Genomic DNA, 17,644 nt, shown 5'->3' on the forward strand with positions numbered 1-17,644 from the left:
ACGTGACTGGTGCCCACTGTGCCTGGTGTCCCTGTAAGAGAGGGAGCGTGGGGGACAGATGCGCGCAGAGAGAAGGCCATGTGAGAAGAGATGGGGGGGCCGGGGGGGGCAGCCACAAACAAGCCAAGGGGCGGGGCCTGGGACGGACCCCTCCCCCACGGCGGCCCACAGAGGGAACCGGCCCTGTCGACCCCGTGGTTTCAGTTCCAGCCTCTGAAACCGGGGTCAGCATGTTTCTGTTGTTTACGGCTCTTGTTTGGGGCGGGCTCGGCCGACTCCCTCGCTCGGCAAGCGGGGCGGGCTGGGCAGTCCTGTTTGCAGAGGCTGGGGCGCTGGGGGGAGAAGTGGGAAGATCGTGCTGCGGCGTCCGAAACGCCCTTCCTCCACGGTTCAAACCGGGTAACGACGATGACGACATTCGCTGGATTGCAAGACACGCACGGGCGTCTGCCACAAACTGTCCTACTTACCTGTCCCAGGGAGGAGACTGCCAGCCTCCTCCTGCTTCTTTCAAACAAGGACATTGGGGCAGAGTTTTCGCGGCCCAGGTTGGGTCACGTGGGACGTCAGGTCGAGGGCAGAGTGGGATAGGTCAGAGGCCTCCAGCACGCGGTCTCACTCATTCAGTTATTGGTGAGCATTCGCGGGTCCTCCGTGCAACGTTGCTAAAAACGTGGTGGGACGTTTCCTTCTCGGTCCTGAAATACTTAGCACAGCCTGGCCACGTGGAAGAGGCTGAAAACTGTAACCATTCCTGCTAGCATCCAACTCTGGGAAAGGACTGCTTTCCTGAGTGAGCAGCCAGGGGGAGAGTGTCTGCTAGTGGAGGTGCTTAGTTAAGTATTTTTAGTGATTGTATGGGGTCTGGATGTGCTGCCCCTGCAGATCTGTTTTAGCTTTGTGTTACATGGTTAATAATCAGCTCTGAAAAAGTAGGTCTTCAGCATCTGGTAGCTAGCCAGCACAAAAATATCCCTTTCGCAAATCAACAACACAGTGTTTTATGAGAGAAGTTGAGAAAATAAGGAAAATCTCCAAGTGTCTCCAAGAGCTGGATAAATACCTTAGCCATGGGCATTAAAGTTCTAATCTATGGGAAACATTCTACTGTTATCTTTGCTAATCATTGAGCAAAGAGAGCATTATAGAAATAAGGTTTTTAAAAGGACCAAAGAATTTAATTCACAAAAACCAGGAAACATTATATTTGCTGTAATATGTTATATAGTCCCATTCCTCTGTTTTACGTACTAAATTTTCTGTCCCCTGAGTGACCATTGACTGGAAAAATGGCTTAATGCGGATGCATTTTTATGGTTTTGCGGACGTCGGAGCCACAGGGATTCTCTTTTCCTAAACACAAGATCCCCAGCTCTGCGTGCCAGTCTAGAACAACACACACACACACACACACACACACACACACACACTGTGTACATGCTTGTGGAAAGAACCAACGTGTGAGTGATCTTCCTGGTGGGTCTCCGTGAACCGAGGGAAAGGAAGCAATGTGTTGGTAAAGAAGGAACACTGTTACTTTGCTAAAGGCAGGGGATTTATTGTAGTGAGATTACATTGAAGTTTTATGTACAACACCCAATGAGTATGAAGTGATTTCCTCCACACCACTGGCGAAGACATCCCTGAACTACAAGGAGACTCAAAGTGCTACAAATCAGTTGAGATGGATGTAATGCATTTTCTCTAGTCCACCCCAAGGACCGATCGGATCATAGAAGGACCTATCGAAGGTGCTTCTCTCTGACCGGCGTTCGTGATGCCCCTAACCATTCCGGACCCTGAACTCTGTAAGCAAATGCTTGCAATCTGTTTCTCTCCTCTTCCTGTGGTGATCAGTTATCAGACAGCTGCTTAGTCAACTTCTAACAGAGATTTAGTACCTTTTCCCCTGAAATGGAGCTTGTGGAAAACATGAGAATTGGCCAGCCATTTGTGACAACATTAAGAAAAGAAAACAGTATTTTTAAATGCTACCCGGTAGAAAAGTGTGCCCCAGGAGGCGGAGAAGAGCAACGCAGTTTACGCCAAGTTCACAAACAAATATGTACACGTATTTACGCAGACACCTTTGCACTCAGCGCCTTGGGCGGAACACACTTGGTGCGTGTGCGATCCGTGGCACACACCCAGGTGCGCACAGACGCAGCTCGGGGGCCGCCGGGCAGCTGCCGTCTCTGAGGAGGGCTCTGCAGAACTTCTGGGAGGGAAGCTTATTCTCGACTTTTTGAACAGAGTCTGAAGCAGTTCTGCGTGCGGCCACACACCGCAGAGACGCCACGACCATGCCACGGCCTCAGCCCGCCTCCCTAAATGTAGGATTCTCTGGCGTAGGGCAGCTGGTCAGCCTCGAAGGCCGGCTGACTGCACCGCTGGGCCAGGTACTCCCACTGACTCTTCTGACTGCCCAGGGACACCGCGCTGAGCCGGGGCGGCTCCGGCCTCCCAATGCCGGCTGCCTGTCCTGTCATGTCCACGGAGGCACAGTCAGCTCTGCTCAGTTTCCAGCTCCCAGTCCTGGGGGAGACTCTGTGCCCAGTGAGTGGCTCTTGACCACACAGATCTCCTGAGTCCCCTCCGTGGGGCCAAGGCCGGCGAGGCGGCAGCCCAGCGTCCAGGCTGAGCATCCTGGCCCTCATGCTGCCGACTGTCTGCCTCCCGCAGGCGGTGAGGCCCAGGGCCTGGCCCCGCACGGCCTCCTCGTAGGACGGCGGGCTTCCCGGGAGCCTCCGGTCCACCAGCTGGAACACGTCGTCTGCGGACAGCACGCAGGTCCCCGCGCCAGAGTCCAGAGCTGTCCGGCCGTGGGCCTCGGACAAGCTCTCCTGGATGATCCGCCCAGCGAGCTGGCTTTCTTTTTTGAAGTCTTTCCCTGCTGGGTCCCTGGAGGAGCCTTTGGACTTGACTGAGGCCGAGCTGGGGGCCCGGCTCAGCCCTTTCTTGTGGGAGGCAAAGGAGAAGGACATGGAGTGCTTTTTGATTTCTCTGCTGGGCTTGCTCTTGTCGGCCTTTGTGAAGGACTGATGTCGGGAGAAGAAGTTCCTTTTGGGACTGCAAGGGGACGCCACGGGCGAGCTGTCCAGGGACGCGTCCGGAGAGCCGCTGGAGGGGGCTCTGGGCGCCAGCTCCTGAGGCAACCCCAAACCCTGCACCGAGTTCCTGGCGGTGAGGTCCTCCGGTGTCTGGCTTTTGCCTTCCACTGCAGGGAACACCTCCTCTGGAAACGGGTCCTCGGAGTCCTCGCTTTCCGGGCGGGAGGCTGGCCGGGGCCGCCTGAAGTCGTCCTCGCTCCGCGTCAGTTTCGGGTTGGTTCCCGGGGCCTCCTGCAGGGACGCCATGCTGGGCTCCGAGTACCTCCTGTCCAGCTCACTGAGGCTGCTCTTCCGTCTGGCCCCGGTGCTGACCGCGGGCTCTCGGCCCGGCTGCCAGCAGCGCTGCGGGCCTCGGGGCTCCGAGGGCGCCTCGGGCGGCCTGCCGGGAGAGCTGACGGCGCTGCCGGGGTCCACGTCGGGGTCGTTGCTGTCGTAGGCCGAGTCGTTCTGCAGGGTCGACGTGTCTGCAGAAGGTAAAGGACAGTTGAGCTTTCTGTTCCGATTCCCTTAGAAACGAACTTGGGTGCAGTTCACCCACCTGTGCCAGGTGTGGCGCCAGGTAAGTGGGTGGAGCTACTTGGGGGTTGGAAATGAAAGTTATTTGCCACATCAAATTTTTGTTTGTTTTTTTTTCAAAGTCTACACTATACTGAGATGACAGAGAGAGAGAAAAAAAACAGCATTTCACTGAAAATGTATTGATCTTAAATTTAAAAATGGATCCTTTGAATGGCTCTTTTATGGGGTCCATTTCCACTTTAACGGACCTACATTCCGTTAGTGGAAGTGAATGTTTATCACCCCAGCCCTGTAGGTAAGTGAACTCAGTAAGAGGAGCCCTTCTTCAAGACTTCAGGTAAGGAGGGGGCGGGTCCGGGCTCAGCCTGAAGGTGCGTCTGCAGCCTGAGGGGGTTCTGCAGGAAGGTTCGAGAGCCCAGGGTTCGTGTTTAAGGACCTCCCTACAGAGGAGTCTGCTCTCATTAGGTGGTCTGTGAAGGTAACCGCCACTCCAGATACCGGAGACACTTTCCGTCGCGATGGAAGGTCACACTCAAGAGGGGGCCCTGCGTTCTGTACCTGAACTGCTGTCGGCATGCTCCAGGGACTCCTCAGAAGCCACGCTGGAATGCGCCAGAATGATCTCCCCGAAGATTTCAAAGCAGTTATCGATGAGGAACTCCACCAAAGCCTTAACCTGTGAGGGCAAATGAGCGGGTTGTGAGCTTAGACACACCTCTGTTTTTCCTGAAAGGGACCGGGGGGACTTGGTGGGGGCTAACTGTCCGGCAGGGGCCCAAAGGAGCGGAGGAGATTTTGTGTGTCTAAAAATAGCATACAAAAAAATTTAGTAACAATCATCAGTCTCAAAGTTACTTTTGAGACGTGTGTGTGTGTGTGTTTTTTCCTTGGAGCATTAAAAACTTCTGCTTGAAAGTAATGAAGTTCTTTTCCCTTAAGGAAGGAGCTTCTCAGATCGGTGGTGGGACACAACCACACCATGGCATCGGGGAGAGGCACGAGGGACAAAAAGGAAAGGACCCTTGGGTCCTGAGAGGCCGGGGCCCGAAAACCGGTGGCACCAGGCCCCGTGCTGCAGGCTGACAAAGGGTGCGGCCCGGGCTCCGTCAACGGCCTGCCTTTCGAGAGCGGATGGAGCGTGATGAAACGTTCTGATCGCACGTGGTCGCCGCGCCCTCAAGTCAGAGGGATTCGGCGGCGTTCCATCACCGTGACTTGCACAAGGAGGGGGCGGTCCTATGCTGAGAGTTTCTCCGAAAGGGGCGGGAACACACCTTATTGTTCAAGTCTCTCTGGGCCTCGAAGGACAGGGTTTGGGCGTCCTCCCGGGTCAGCATGTTGGGCCCCACGCAGATGGCGAGGTTGCTGGCGTCCATCTTGCTGACCTCGGAGTTCTTGCTGATCAGGTGCAGCACGGAGAGCAGGTGCCTGAGCAGCAGGAGGTTGGGCCGCGGCAGCTGGTCGGCCACCCTGGAATGGAGTGCAGGGAGGAGAGTTTAGGGGAGGCGGGTGGCTCTTCTGGCTCCAGGGGAGCAAGCTGAAACTTTCGGGCCAGCTCAGACAGACTTCCTTTAAAATGAGGAAGGTGCCTTTTCACAAGTAACATTGTGAAATATTCCGACACTTCCAGCGGCCACTGACACGGAACGAAACTGGTGCACCACAACACGTGACAACCTCAGAAACTGAGCGTTATAACCAGGGCACTAAACAACACCACCTTTTATTATTTACAGAGATCTTCGGTTAGGAAGCGTTAACTCCTGCCGTGAGCACCACGGGTTAGCATTTCGAAAACGGTTTTGCTGAGGAATGGTTCAGCCATGTAGGTTGTGTTTTTGTTTCTCACACTGCAAGACTGTTTTTTTTGTTTTTAAACACAAACATTTGCTTTTTTTCTGAACTGCGGTCACGAAACAAAGATGAGGCATTTTTGTGCCATTCTGAGAAATCCTTACAGAGAAGATATCAGCTTATAAGGCATGTTCGTAACTGCGGGCCAGGGCAGCATTTAAATGGCAACATTGTTACCAATAAATAATGAATTTGATTTTTAAAGCCTTCCGTTCTCAAAAAATGAAATGGGGACTAATATATGAATCATTTTCATTTTTCATAAGAAGTTATTGTTCTGAAAGAGCTTTAATGTCTTTACGTAGAAAATAATTTTCATTTTGGAGCAAACACTCTAATGCCTTCAATTCTATAAATCTTCAATATTTCATTAAAAATCTCCAGCCACGTGGGATATTCCTAATACATAGGTGCACTTGCATAGAACTTGACCAAAGTGCTGATATGTTCAAGGTGGGCATTTAAGATTCTCTGGTCACTGACAGGTCACATTTTCATTTAATTGTGTTTGCTGTGATGGGGATTTGTTTTATATGGCTGTCCTTTTGGTGAATTATAAGAATGTGAAATGCGCTGTGGAATTTTATGAACCAAATAACCCCTTCCGGATTTGTCCTACTGTGCCTTAAAGGGTGTCTGCTGGGAGGTGGCTGCCTCGCGGGACACCCTTCTGGGGGGGTGGAGGATAACCCCCAATCCCCACACCTGGCTGTCCGGCCGCTTTGGAGACTTTCATCTGCGATTCTGTCTCACACCTTCTTGGATGACGTACGGTTTGAGACTCTCCCATCTCCCGTGATTTGCACAGAAGCTCACATTCAACTTTTTGAAAAAGTACTGCCTTTCATTTGGCTAAAACACTCTTTGTCAGTGTCCGGGCTGACTGCTGATTTTTATTCTGGGAGCGGATGCACAGTGCCACCCCGATCCCCTGGTCGTTCCAGATGTCACGGAACACGAGGACCATCACGTGGTCAACGCCCACCCAGGTGGAGCCGCGTGGGCCCGGCCCCCCGGAGCAGCTGTGAGCACTCACCGTTTCAGGGCCTCAATCCTGTGCTCCTCGTCCCGCGTCTCCAGGGCGCCCATCCACTCCTCGAACAGGTCCCAGGACAGCAGCTTCCGTGGGATGCCCCTGAGGAAGTCCTGGAGGAGGAAGGAAGGGCACGGTTTGGCCTGTGTCCTACCGGGTGCTGGCGTCTTTATCTCAACTTGGTTCCCTCTCAGGGGCTCTGTGCCCAGCCTGCCACGGGCCACATCCCCTCCTTCCTGCATTTGATTCACTGGGGGAACTATCTCTCTCTCTCTCTCTCTCTCTCTCTCTCTCTCTCTCGTTGTCTCTCAGCAATTTCCTAACGACAGGCACAGTAAGGTGGCCACCAGACTCAGGGGCGTGCACTTGGCCACAGGACAACCCAAGTGCCTTTCTCATCAAAACTGTGGGGACATTTAATGCCTCGCTTCCTGCTGGAATCTGGGATCGCAGACAGACAGACGTTTGTATAAACACAGAAGGGGCTTAACTAAAAAAGTGAAACCCTGAGATCGGTTTACTTTGATCTTGGGAGAGAAAGCCCATTTCCCACATGCGGAGAGTGGGTGCGTGAGAGCCCTTGGCGGGGTCTTCGGCGCCGAGGCTGTGAGCTCACCTTAAAGACAGCGGCCAGGAGGTGCACAGGGAGGCTCTGCAGCTCCACCACGCCCCCCGAGTTGAGCTCCTCCTTGAGCTCTTTGCGGGCCTTCTCATTGGCTGGTTTCCTGAATATCCCCTCGGTGGAAGGGCCTTTGAGGCACAGGATTGCGAGCATATCCTGCAGGGAAGAGGCAGGAGAACAGGCAACGGTTACCCTTGGTGCGAAGACACGCTTTGCCGCCAGCACACTGAAAACCCACGTTTACGTAGGAGAGAAGGAACTAAAACGGCACATCCGAACAGCAGCTAACGCTACCTGCCATAACACATCCCCTCCATAGCAGTTAGCTCTCCGCGATACTAAGTCGGTCTCAATGAGTGGCTGTCAACGCCAGTTTTTCCTTTTGGTCCAGCTGCTACCAAATGCCTTCCTGGAAAACCCTGCCATTTTTCTAAGAGGAGGTTAGTGGGGAAAGACCTAATTTTCAGCATTCTGAAATTATGTCAGGCCTCCCTCCTTGTGAGTTGTTCCGTATAAACAGTGGGTTCTGATCACGGAGGCTGCCCCGAGTCTCGGTCTGCTGGTCTTTCAGAAGCCACACATGTCCAGCATTCTTAACTCTGCAAAGTCAAGGGCAGAGTGACCGCCAACCCGAGCTCGTGGGCAAATACGCGGCAGCCAGGTGCCGTCCTGGCTGCACTCTCGGGTGGGCACGCGGTTTCTAAAAGGGGCCGCGCCGATGCCTGGCCTCACTCAGCCCGTCCCGCCTGGGGCTAGCTGGCACTCGGACCACCTGAGGCTTTTTGTCACCTCGGGGAGGACACTCGAGAGGGTTCACCGGCACACGCGCGTGCCCACCTGAATGGGTCTGGGGAGCGTGTCGTCGTCACCACTGATGATGGACAAGGGCTGGTCGAAGAGTGAGGTTTTCAGCTCCGGCTCTGAAGCCCCAGAGAAGTCGGATGAAGGAGAGAGCCTTCGCATGAGAAAGGGCCAGGAGAGCACCTTCTTCCTCTTCTTAACCTCTGCAGCAAGAGAACAAGGCAGGGGGCACGTTGGAGTGAAACCGTGAACAAACAAAGGCCCGTGAGAGACCAGAGATATTGTCAGTGACACAGTGTCCTCTCGGGTGTGCCATGTGGGGGAAATGCTTTTGAAAAAAAACTGAGAAGGCCAAGGGCGTGCCTCTTAATCTCACAAGAATCAACCTAGAAACAACCACACTGTTGCCAGGCAACCAACCCCTAAACAACAACACCACAGCGCCTCAAGGTCTCCACCTTTCCTGTTTTCACCCCTCGCCAGATGTCTGCTGCCGAAAATTGGCCTCCCTGTGCAGGTCAGAGACAGCCATCCTGACACACTGACCTCCACCACGGTGGTGGGCATCTTTGGCGTTAAATCTATTACTTTAATGTGTTCCTTTGACTCGTGAAGAAAACGGAACTTAGGAGGAGAGGAAGTGACTTGTTCTACGGGATCCTTTTGAAGAGGCTTAGCCAGGGCCGGCTGTTCAACTTCTGCGGCCGCGCTGGCGCCCACCGGTCACTAGAGGGAGCTACATCACTCAGCCCGCCTGCAGGCTCCGCCAGGGTTTCAACCGCAGGACCGGGCGGGGGGGGGGGGGGTGTGGAGGTGGGGGGAGCACCGTGCTGCAGGGAGGCCAGAGCCTGGTCTTGGCGATTGGAAATGACCAGTGAGCCCTTACCAAGATGCTCTATCTATCTTTGCAAAATCTTGAAGTCGTGTGTGCAGTGACTACTGCCTCTCACAGTTTTCCTTCCTTTTCTCTCTTCTCCTTCCTTCTCCTTTATTTCCTAACTATAAAACCTGCATTTTCCGAGAACATTGGCGTGTGTTCCTATACGTTTTACGCTGGCCAGTGGAAGAGGATGGGCCGAGAAGTGGCTTGTCCTCCAAGTTCAGGAGCACTGGGTCGGGGTTACGTTATACTGAAAGCACTGTGAGAACAATGAAAAGTGAGCCGTGGGTTCTTTGGAATTTGATATCAGTGGAGATAGCTACATGGGCTCCTAGATTCACTTTCCACCAGAAAAGGGAGACAACGGAAAAGGCATTGCGTTCTTTTTCATGCGTATGCACACTTTGATCACCACGGCATCAGCAGCCAGGAGGTCTGTCACCGCACCCCCCCCCAGCCCCCACCAGCCAAGAACCACCGGAAGGGCTGGGGGGTAGCTGCAGGGAGGGGCCTGTTCCCTCTGAGCACTCTGGTGCCCTAGGGAGCTGGAGCTGGCCTGCTATTGAAGTGTTAATGTTCTGCGGTCTTTAAAAGAACACTAAAAAAAAGAAATTCCTAGTAGACTAATGTCCTGTGGTTTTGCAAACCAAGAACATGCAGTTGTTAGCACTTACATAAAAGACCAGCATGTTTTCAAAACTCACCAATCAGCTGGCAAATGCTGTCTTCACTCTCGCATGATGCCAACAGAGGATGTTCCTTGATGTCACCCTAAAAACATGTTTATTTTAGTTAGAAATAATGAGCGAGAAACCTACCCAGGCTTTCCCCGTGAAATACACATGTAACACTTTATTCATGTTAAAAATTAGTCAACAGAGTTCACTGATTTTTTTCCAGCTTCTAGCATCAATAGCAAAGTCTTGATTGTTTCATATAGATCCTCATGATGTGTTTAATATACTGCATTTATGATATTAATTTTCTACTCTAATAACTAAATAAGCCAAACAATATTCAACTACATAGAAAGTTTTCTATTGTCCCCCAGTGCAGATAAAAACAAAGCTTCTAAAAAAATTTCCTTCTTACCTCTGATTGACATTCAAGTAATGTCTCCATGTTACCGGCATTTAGTGTTTTTGACTGAAAGAAAAAAAAAACATTAAGTTAGGCAACCGTTTGACTTGAGTCTAGAACAGGAGTTAATGACCACGAGAGAGGGGGCACCTACGGCATTGCAGCTGCTTATCAACTTCATGAGAACCTCGGCTGACCGCCCAGTGACGAATCCCACTCCCCTGTGGCCTCGGTGCTGCCTGCGGAGAAAGCACACGGGGGAGGGTCAGGAGGGACGCAAAGGATACGTCGGCCAATTTCAGTGCCCCTTTGCCAGCACACAGAGCTTGCAACTATCAGGCAGAAATAAATGTTTTCATTTAGAGCACAGTTGTCTGTTTCCAGATGTCTTACACTATCAAGAACAGCCTCTGAACACACACTTCTTAGTTAAACCTGATATTGTCACCACGCCAAATCCTGTTGTGCATTTATTACATCAAGAGATAATTTGAAAAACAAGTTCGATAACAGGTAACATTTGGGCGGGGGGGTTGCGGAGAGCTTGCTATGTGCCAGGTATTTATTACATTAAGAGCCTCTTGTGACATTGCTCATCCAACCCGACGAGGAAAACGCTCACTCCCAGGATGCGTATGACGAGTAGACTCAAACCCAGGAGAACATTCCCAGAATCCCTACTCCCCCACCATGCAAGCTTCACCTCGAAGCAAAGCTCCCGGTGTCCGGAGTCTTTATAACCCTGCTGCCTACTCCGTGGTGCAGCTGTTTTCTCTCGGACCTGAGCTGAGAGACCAGGGACCTGCTAGCTGCAGCCCTGCCCTGAGGTGCCCCATCCCGTGAGTTTGCCGCACTTACCCCGGGAGGGCCCCCGGCCAGCGTGCCTGTACCTCCTCCGGGAGCTGCGGGAAGCGGGAGCAGCAGCCTGACGCAGCCCCTGCGGCCCCACGGGCGGGCGGGCGGAGAGCAGCAGCGGGACTGCCCTGGCCTCACGTGTTCTGCGTTATAAGTGAGGGGGTGGAAACTCCGAGGCGACCGGGGCCGGAAGGAGCATCATGGGCTGTCCCCCGGGCTGAGCACGCACGGAGAGCACCCGCTTCCTCCTTCCTTTTGGGGCAGCTCTGATTCTTCACTTTTTTTCTCCTTCCAATTTCAAAGGGGGAAAAAAAAATCTGTCAACGACTCGGGGTGGAAAAGATGACATAGGGCCACAGGGGAAGGCTCTGACTAATGTCACAGGTGGGATGTGTGAGTAGCAGTGGAGGTGACTCTGAATGTAAACATCACCTTGTTTTCTAACGTGGTACTTTTGGCTGCCCCCCTTTTTGGTATCCTGTCTGGGCGCCGTCTCCCCTCCCACCCACCGTCTACTGCCTCCGTCACCCTCTCTGAGTGCGGGATGCTGTCGTTCCAGGACCCCTGGGGCAGGCCACGGGCAAAGGGCCACCCCCCCAGGCCAGGTCTGTTTCCTTGGGAACTAGGAGGAGAGTCCCCTAGGGCACTTGTCATCGCAGGAACCTCTCCTCTCTCCCTAACTCCTCGTCACAATGAACACTGAATCCACAGAACAGCGCTCATGTGGACAAAGAAGGGACACAAAACCTTCCTTTGATCAGACCAAGTTCAAGGAGAAAGGCGATGGCGAGTTTCACCTGCGGCTCCCTCCCCCTGGATCATAGAGCGTGTCTGGACTTGCCCGTGGCTGAAAGGCTGTCTCTGAAATGACTCCAACGCCCTGGCAGTAGAAGGGACACGTAGACCGTGAGGCACCCACATAGGGGGGAGTCGGGCAGCAGGGAGAATGTGCGGTACAAAAATACGTTCAACATCGGGGTCGGGTCTCCCCAAGTGACACCGAGCGAAAGCAGGCAGACCCCAAAGCGCACGTCTGCCCGGAAAGCACAGAAACAGGGGACCCAGCCCAGGGCCGGGCACGCGGAAGGGGCTCAGTGAATCCTTTCCGAACAAATGCATCGACCTAGAAACGTCACTGTACACGTATCACTACAATACACGCTTGACTAGCGTGTATTTCATGAGCTGTTTTTCACCCGATATGCTTTTTGGGTTCTTCTAAGAAACTTCATGTTTATGCTGCTCTTACAACCAAGACGTCAACCTTCCATTGAAATATTTGCCCCCCCTTTGTTTAAAAAAAAACGAAGACTGTATTTTCTCTAACCCTTCAGGTTTTTCCTTCCTGTCATGCACTGTCCCCCACCATAAAAATTCAACCAGTGACTTCAAAACTGTTTATTTTTTCCACGGACTTCTATCTTCAGAGGAAGGTCATGTATCTAGAATACTGAGAAATAAAATACGAAATACAATGTAGCTGTTCTCCGGGGAGTGAACGGTGGGGAGATTGGGGCCTGTCTCCTCTGCCTCTTCCCCTGACTAGCTCAAGGCGGGGGGAGCCCTTGAAGGACTTCTCGAAAGCCCACAGGTTCGTCCTGTAGCAGCGGTTCCCCGAGTGCATTCTGGGAGCCGGGGGTCCCTGAGGCCCTCTCAGGAGGGTCCCCGGGGTCATAATGACCTTAGTAGTAACGGGAGGTGCTCTTTGCCTTTTTGAACTGTTCTCACCAGAGCACACAGTGGGGCTTTTCAGGGCCGCCCCTGCCGGATGCTCCGACGCAGCAGGGACACTCGCTTGTGTCTATTTAAGCATTAAAATCTCCTGGTTTTTAGTTTTCCCCAAAGTACACATTGGCAGCTATCACTTGCATAAGTTAAGCTCTTAAGAGTGCGCCATCATTTTGGAAAAAGGGTTCCCGAAACCAGAACGTTTGAGAGCCGCTGACCAAACTCGAGACACTCGCCGGGTGTCCTTTCCCCATGATTTCCGCCGGGACCGCCGTTTTCAGTGAAAATCACGTTCACGGTGCGTGGTCTGACAGTCCAGTCGCACGCACCCCGGCGAGGAGGCAGAGGCCTTTCCGAGCGCCGGGGCCGGGGCCGCTGCCCTGCCGCCGGCCGCCTGTCCCGGGGCCGCGGCTCCAGGGCGCCCTCCGCCATCTGCTCGCGCCTGGGTCTCGGGTTCTTCATGGCGGTCACCCCACTTCTCGGTTCCTCCGGGGACCACGTCCCACACTCTGACCTCAGCCGTCGGCAGATGGCAATGGGGAAGAATGAGGAAGTCAGTCAAATATAAGAAAAAGGCCATTTCCCGCTGGGTGTGTAATTCTAAGGTTTTTTTTAAACTTTTAAGTGAGATGTGATCGTCGTTCGGGGCTGGATAGTTTTCTCACATAGAGGTTCATGCCTTTCCATGGATCATACAATAGACTAAGAAAGAGACACAAGCATTCAATTCAGTAGCAACTCTTTTGAAAAGCAGAGTAATAGATTATGTGTTTGTTAAGGATGTGGTGGTAACTTTGGACATCTTGAAAAAATGATTAAAGTGCAAATGCTATCAATTATGTCGAATTAAAACTCCCCTCTAATCTAGTTTTTTATCCCTCTCTCTCTCTCTCTTTTGACCCTTAGAGGCAGATTTTGTGCGAGGTCCTGAAACCTCAGTTTCATGAATAACAACAAAACATAGAATACCATTGACATCATCCTTAAGAAACACAGAGGGCAAAGGGTCATGACCTGCAAACCTGTCACCCGGACAGGTTAGCGTTTTCCACTGCTGTGTACCCTTCTCTCAACCCGCCGCACCCCGCTTTAGCAGGGGAGGGAGGGGCCGAGCTCTCTGGGCTGGGAAGCCGTTAGCAAACTCGATGGGAAGGAGTAAGTTAGGGCTCGGTGGCTTTTTAAAGCAGGGGTGCCTCTGGGCTGTTCCTGTAGACGCGCGGCTGATGGGAAGTCCCAGAGGGAAGTCCCTCCTTGGCGCCCCTGGGAGAGAGGGGCGGTTCTCGCCTGAGCAGTAAGTCAGCTTTGAAACTGGTGGACAGCCACGCTCAGCAGCTGCCCAGGTGGCTGACTGAGGGGACAGTGCCCACCCTCAGTGCTGTGTGTCCGGCGCGTGGCTCCCTCCGTGGCGTGGGGAGGTGGGGACAGAGCAGGCTCACGTGCCGTCTCCTGGACAACAGCAGGAGCGCCTGTCACTACGGTGGGTGGTGGGGCAGCAGGCACCAGTGTGTCCCTGGGGTGGGAAGGGTGGGGAGGAACACCTCCGTCCTTCCCCCGTGACCAGCAGACTTGGGTTAATACCGGTGCTGAATTAGGATTCGGCCTCCTGGGTCGACCGCCTTGAGCCCCACCCTCTTTGTGGAGGAGGAAGCCCCTGTGGTTCCCGTCCGGGATCCTCTAGCTCCACCTGCCCCTGGGGGCTGGGAGGTCTGTGTCCCACGCCCAGGCTGGGTGCAGGCAGAGGCCTGGAACCCGGGGCTTAGAATAAAGCACTGAGGGGGCAGGGGCGTCAACCGAGGCCCAAGGCTCCGCCTCTCTCTGCTGCCAACTCGCTGCTGTCCTGACCAGTCCTTGGATCAGACATGGGTGGGATTCGGGAATCAGCCAAATCCTTTCTGTGTGGTGACATTGGCCCCAGTGAACTAGCAGTAAAACTCCTCGCCCGCCTCTCCTCTGGGAAACTTCGAGGAAAGTCTCTGGGGTGTGGGGGAGGGCGGAACGAGACTGTCTGCCTCTCCGAGCACAGGGCTCACAGAGGCTGCCCCCGGGGCAGAGGGCAGGTGGGGACTCCGTCTGGGGTACAGTAAGTCCAGTCCACGTCCTTGAAGGCCATTTCTTTCCTCCTGGCAGGGCAGGGTCTGTCCTCCAGCCAAACTCGAACTCGTGCCATTGCGTGAGGGTTACCCGCACTTCTCCGGGTTTGCGGGGACCACAGACCCTGGAAACACGGTAGCGTCCTTGTGTCTCCCAGGGGTGCTATGCCCTGCGCCCACACACGCCCGCATTTCTGCAGCGGGGCACATTAAAGCTTGCCTCTCAGATCTTCGAGATCATTAATTCATCTTTGTATTGGAATACAAAATAGCCAAATACAAAATTGCAGAAAATATTATTTGAAGAATTCTGTGTTTTCAGAAAGCTGGCTTGGAAATTAAAAAGGCTACAACAAAAATGTTCTTTTAAAACTGCCTTCCCCACTTGCTGAGATCAACATGAAGACTTGGAAATGAAACGTCCTGCGAGCAGGGGATTCGAACCTGTGAATCGGTGGTCGAAGGACCACAGCGTCGGGGGCAGTGTGCCAACTCACATTTCCCACTTTACGGACTAAAGAATCCTTCCTTTCGAAGGATATTTTGGCCTGAAATATTGCACACACACACACAGAACACCATGTCGAAAAGTATCCCTTAAAATCAGTTAACTACAACATAATTCAGCATTTTTTTTAAAAAAGAGAAAATTATGAAAACTGAGGTTCTTTGTTAGCAGTCCACAAAGTTCATGTGTGGCATTTGCAATAAAAAATCTGAATAAGAAAGTAGAAACTATGGGAAAATGTTTAGTTAGCCTCGTGCTTTTAAAATGGCTTTTAAAGAGATCGTTCCTCTAGTTTACTCAAAAAAAAAATTCTACTGCGCACTTTTTTCATTTGTTTTATGAAAAAAAATTATGCAGAGCGTTTACCTCCCAGTGTACATGTTAGAAAAGCATTTGCCATTTTGAATGTGTGTGGGCCTTGCTCCGAGGCTGCGCCTTACTTGGTGTCTCTGGAGAAAACCTCCTCGGCGTGGCCTCGGAAGGTGGCCCTGGCTCCGGGGGCGGGGCGCTCGGGGGGTGTGGCCACAGGCGGGCAGCGAGGCCCGCGTGCACCCAGCTCCCGCGGGGACCAGGGGCAGCAAGGGTCTCCATCCCCACTCCTGCCCGGACGGGCTCGTCGGTGACGGGGTGGGGGGTGGGGGGGGTGGGGGACCGTGCTCACTGGGTGGCTTGGTCTCATTCACGCCTTTTAGTTCGGGCTCCACTACCAACCACGCAGCGCGTTCCTTACCCCTTACTGACTGGTACGGTGGAGTGATTTGTTTTTCTTGGCAATGAGAGCTTTTCGGAGGCGCTAGTCTGGACTGGTTCTGATTGAGACCCCAGGACCAGTCCCGGACTGCGGCGTAAAGCTTCTGGAATCTTCCGTGTACAGAGACTTTGGATGGGGGCAAGGTCAAGAGGTGATTCTGGGAAAGCCCGACGCAGCCTCCTGGAGAGAAAGTGGGCGAATGACGCTGGGCCGAGAGAGTGAGGGAACAGGAACGCTGGGGGTGGGGTGGGGCGGGAATGGCTGCCTGCGCCCAGAAGGGTGACACTCACAGCTGCCCACCCCTCCCCTCCCGGGCTGCACAGAAGGCAGAGGCCCTGAGGTGGTCTGTCTCCGCACCCACTACTCCCAGGTTCTGCCTGCAGGACAGACGATCACAGGTTTCTCCTCCTGCCTCCGGGTCAGAAACCATTATGCCGAACGCCAGGTGTTACGAGACATACACGTTGAAAATGCTTGTACTTTCTTAGATTTTACACCTGTGGACCGCAGCACTGAGCCCAAAGCCGTGTCCCCGCGGAGCATTCTTGTGAGCTCCTCAGTGAACCTCAAAGGGCCATCAGCGACCTTTCCAAGCTGTTGTTTAGGGGAGCTCAGCAGCCTCGGCCTGGAGGGCTCCCAGAGACCCAGGGTACGCCTCACCCACTGGGGCTCCCCATCTGCCGGATGGCAGCGCCTACCACTGTGCATTTCTGACAAGTGTCCCAGCCACGTGGGGGCAGCTGCCCGGGGACCTCCCTGGAAAGATGTCTGCTCAGGTGCCCCAAAGACTCGAAGAGTGAACACATTTTACCCCCAGGTCCCGGGCATGGCGGTGTCCTAGTGCTATTTCTAGAATCACTGGCTCATTCTACAGTCTTAGCACCTGCCTGGCCTTCCCGCCAACGGCCTGCCCCCGAGATCAGCCCGCAGCCCCGGCAAAGGAGAAGTTCATGCTGGCACCCCGAGACGAGGCCCGCGGCCACAGGAGGAAGTTCACAAACTCTCATTTTTTAAGAATGAGTAAAATGACAGTCCCCAGCCAGAGGTCCTGCTTCTGCTTTTCTCAGATACCTGGACACCCCTCTGCTCCTGCGCACTACGCCCCCCCCGCCATTTCCCAGCAGGAAAGTTGAGGGCAAACCTCTGTGTTCCGAAGAATCCCAAACGCCTCTCCGAGGGCGCCCAGCGGAGATCAGGCAGGCACTGCTCAACCCGGTTAGAGCCCCGAGGTCTCACGGCACCGAGGTCTGGCTAATTTTATTTGATTTTTTTTTTTCAAAAACATGCGGTATTCCCCTGCCGGTGACTCACTTCCAGCGGCCCTGGGCTGAGGAAACCAGATGGACCACAAGTTCCCCGGGCTCGTTCGAGGGCCGTGGCCCCGACCGTTTGCCCACAGGTGTGTCTATTCCTCATTAAGAATTTATTCTCTAAAAAAAAAAAAAAAAAAAAAAAGAATTTGTTCTCGCCCTGGCTGGCATAGCTCAATGGATTGAGTGCGGGCTGCGAACCGAAGTGTCACAGGTTCGATTCCCAGCCAGGGCATATGCCTGGGTTGTAGGCCATGGCCCCCAGCAACCGCACATTGATCTCTCTTTCTCTCTCTCTCTTTCTCTATCTCTCTCTCTCTTTCTCCCTCCCTTCCCTCTCTAAAAATAAATAAATAAAGCAATACATCTTTAAAAAAAAAAGAATTTGTTCTCCACGGGAGATACTTCTGCAGATCCCCAGACACTCATAGCCAAGGTTTCCTGAGCGTTATCAACCAGAACAAGCCGCGTGTGTGTGCACGCCCCTGCATGTAACAGTGTCC

At 53.4% G+C, this 17,644-nt stretch overlaps 1 protein-coding gene and 1 long non-coding RNA gene across 2 annotated transcripts; both read right to left on the reverse strand.

Moving 5' to 3' along the window:
• Positions 1-1,537: 1,537 nt before the first annotated feature.
• LOC123821593 (T cell activation RhoGTPase activating protein) lies at positions 1,538-10,887 on the reverse strand. Its single transcript, XM_045843133.1, has 10 exons — positions 10,758-10,887; positions 10,054-10,138; positions 9,912-9,965; positions 9,524-9,590; positions 7,976-8,142; positions 7,133-7,294; positions 6,520-6,629; positions 4,904-5,099; positions 4,188-4,305; positions 1,538-3,574 (listed from the first exon to the last, which is right to left on the reverse strand). The coding sequence occupies exons 2-10, from the start codon at positions 10,078-10,080 to the stop codon at positions 2,328-2,330; spliced, it is 2,148 nt and encodes a 715-aa protein (XP_045699089.1). The 5' UTR covers positions 10,081-10,138; positions 10,758-10,887; the 3' UTR covers positions 1,538-2,327.
• A 2,189-nt stretch (positions 10,888-13,076) lies between these two features.
• LOC123821340 lies at positions 13,077-17,056 on the reverse strand. Its single transcript, XR_006786110.1, has 3 exons — positions 16,973-17,056; positions 15,811-16,011; positions 13,077-13,184 (listed from the first exon to the last, which is right to left on the reverse strand). It is a non-coding gene; the product is annotated as an uncharacterized LOC123821340 (long non-coding RNA).
• Positions 17,057-17,644: the final 588 nt, after the last annotated feature.

The sequence above is a fragment of the Phyllostomus hastatus genome, unplaced genomic scaffold (assembly GCF_019186645.2).
Source record: "Phyllostomus hastatus isolate PE091 unplaced genomic scaffold, TTU_PhHast_1.1 phas_contig_40, whole genome shotgun sequence".
NCBI classification, from domain to species: domain Eukaryota; kingdom Metazoa; phylum Chordata; class Mammalia; order Chiroptera; family Phyllostomidae; genus Phyllostomus; species Phyllostomus hastatus.

Bases quoted from the DNA above. Each gene is read 5' to 3' on its own strand.
- LOC123821593 (XM_045843133.1), bottom strand. From the start codon at position 10,080: ATGAAGTTGATAAGCAGCTGCAATGCC. The intron at 9,966-10,053 runs GTAGGTGCCCCC...TTTTTCTTTCAG, and splicing joins TGATAAGCAGCTGCAATGCC to TCAAAAACACTAAATGCCGG. The intron at 9,591-9,911 runs GTAAGAAGGAAA...ACATGTTTTTAG, and splicing joins TACTTGAATGTCAATCAGAG to GGTGACATCAAGGAACATCC.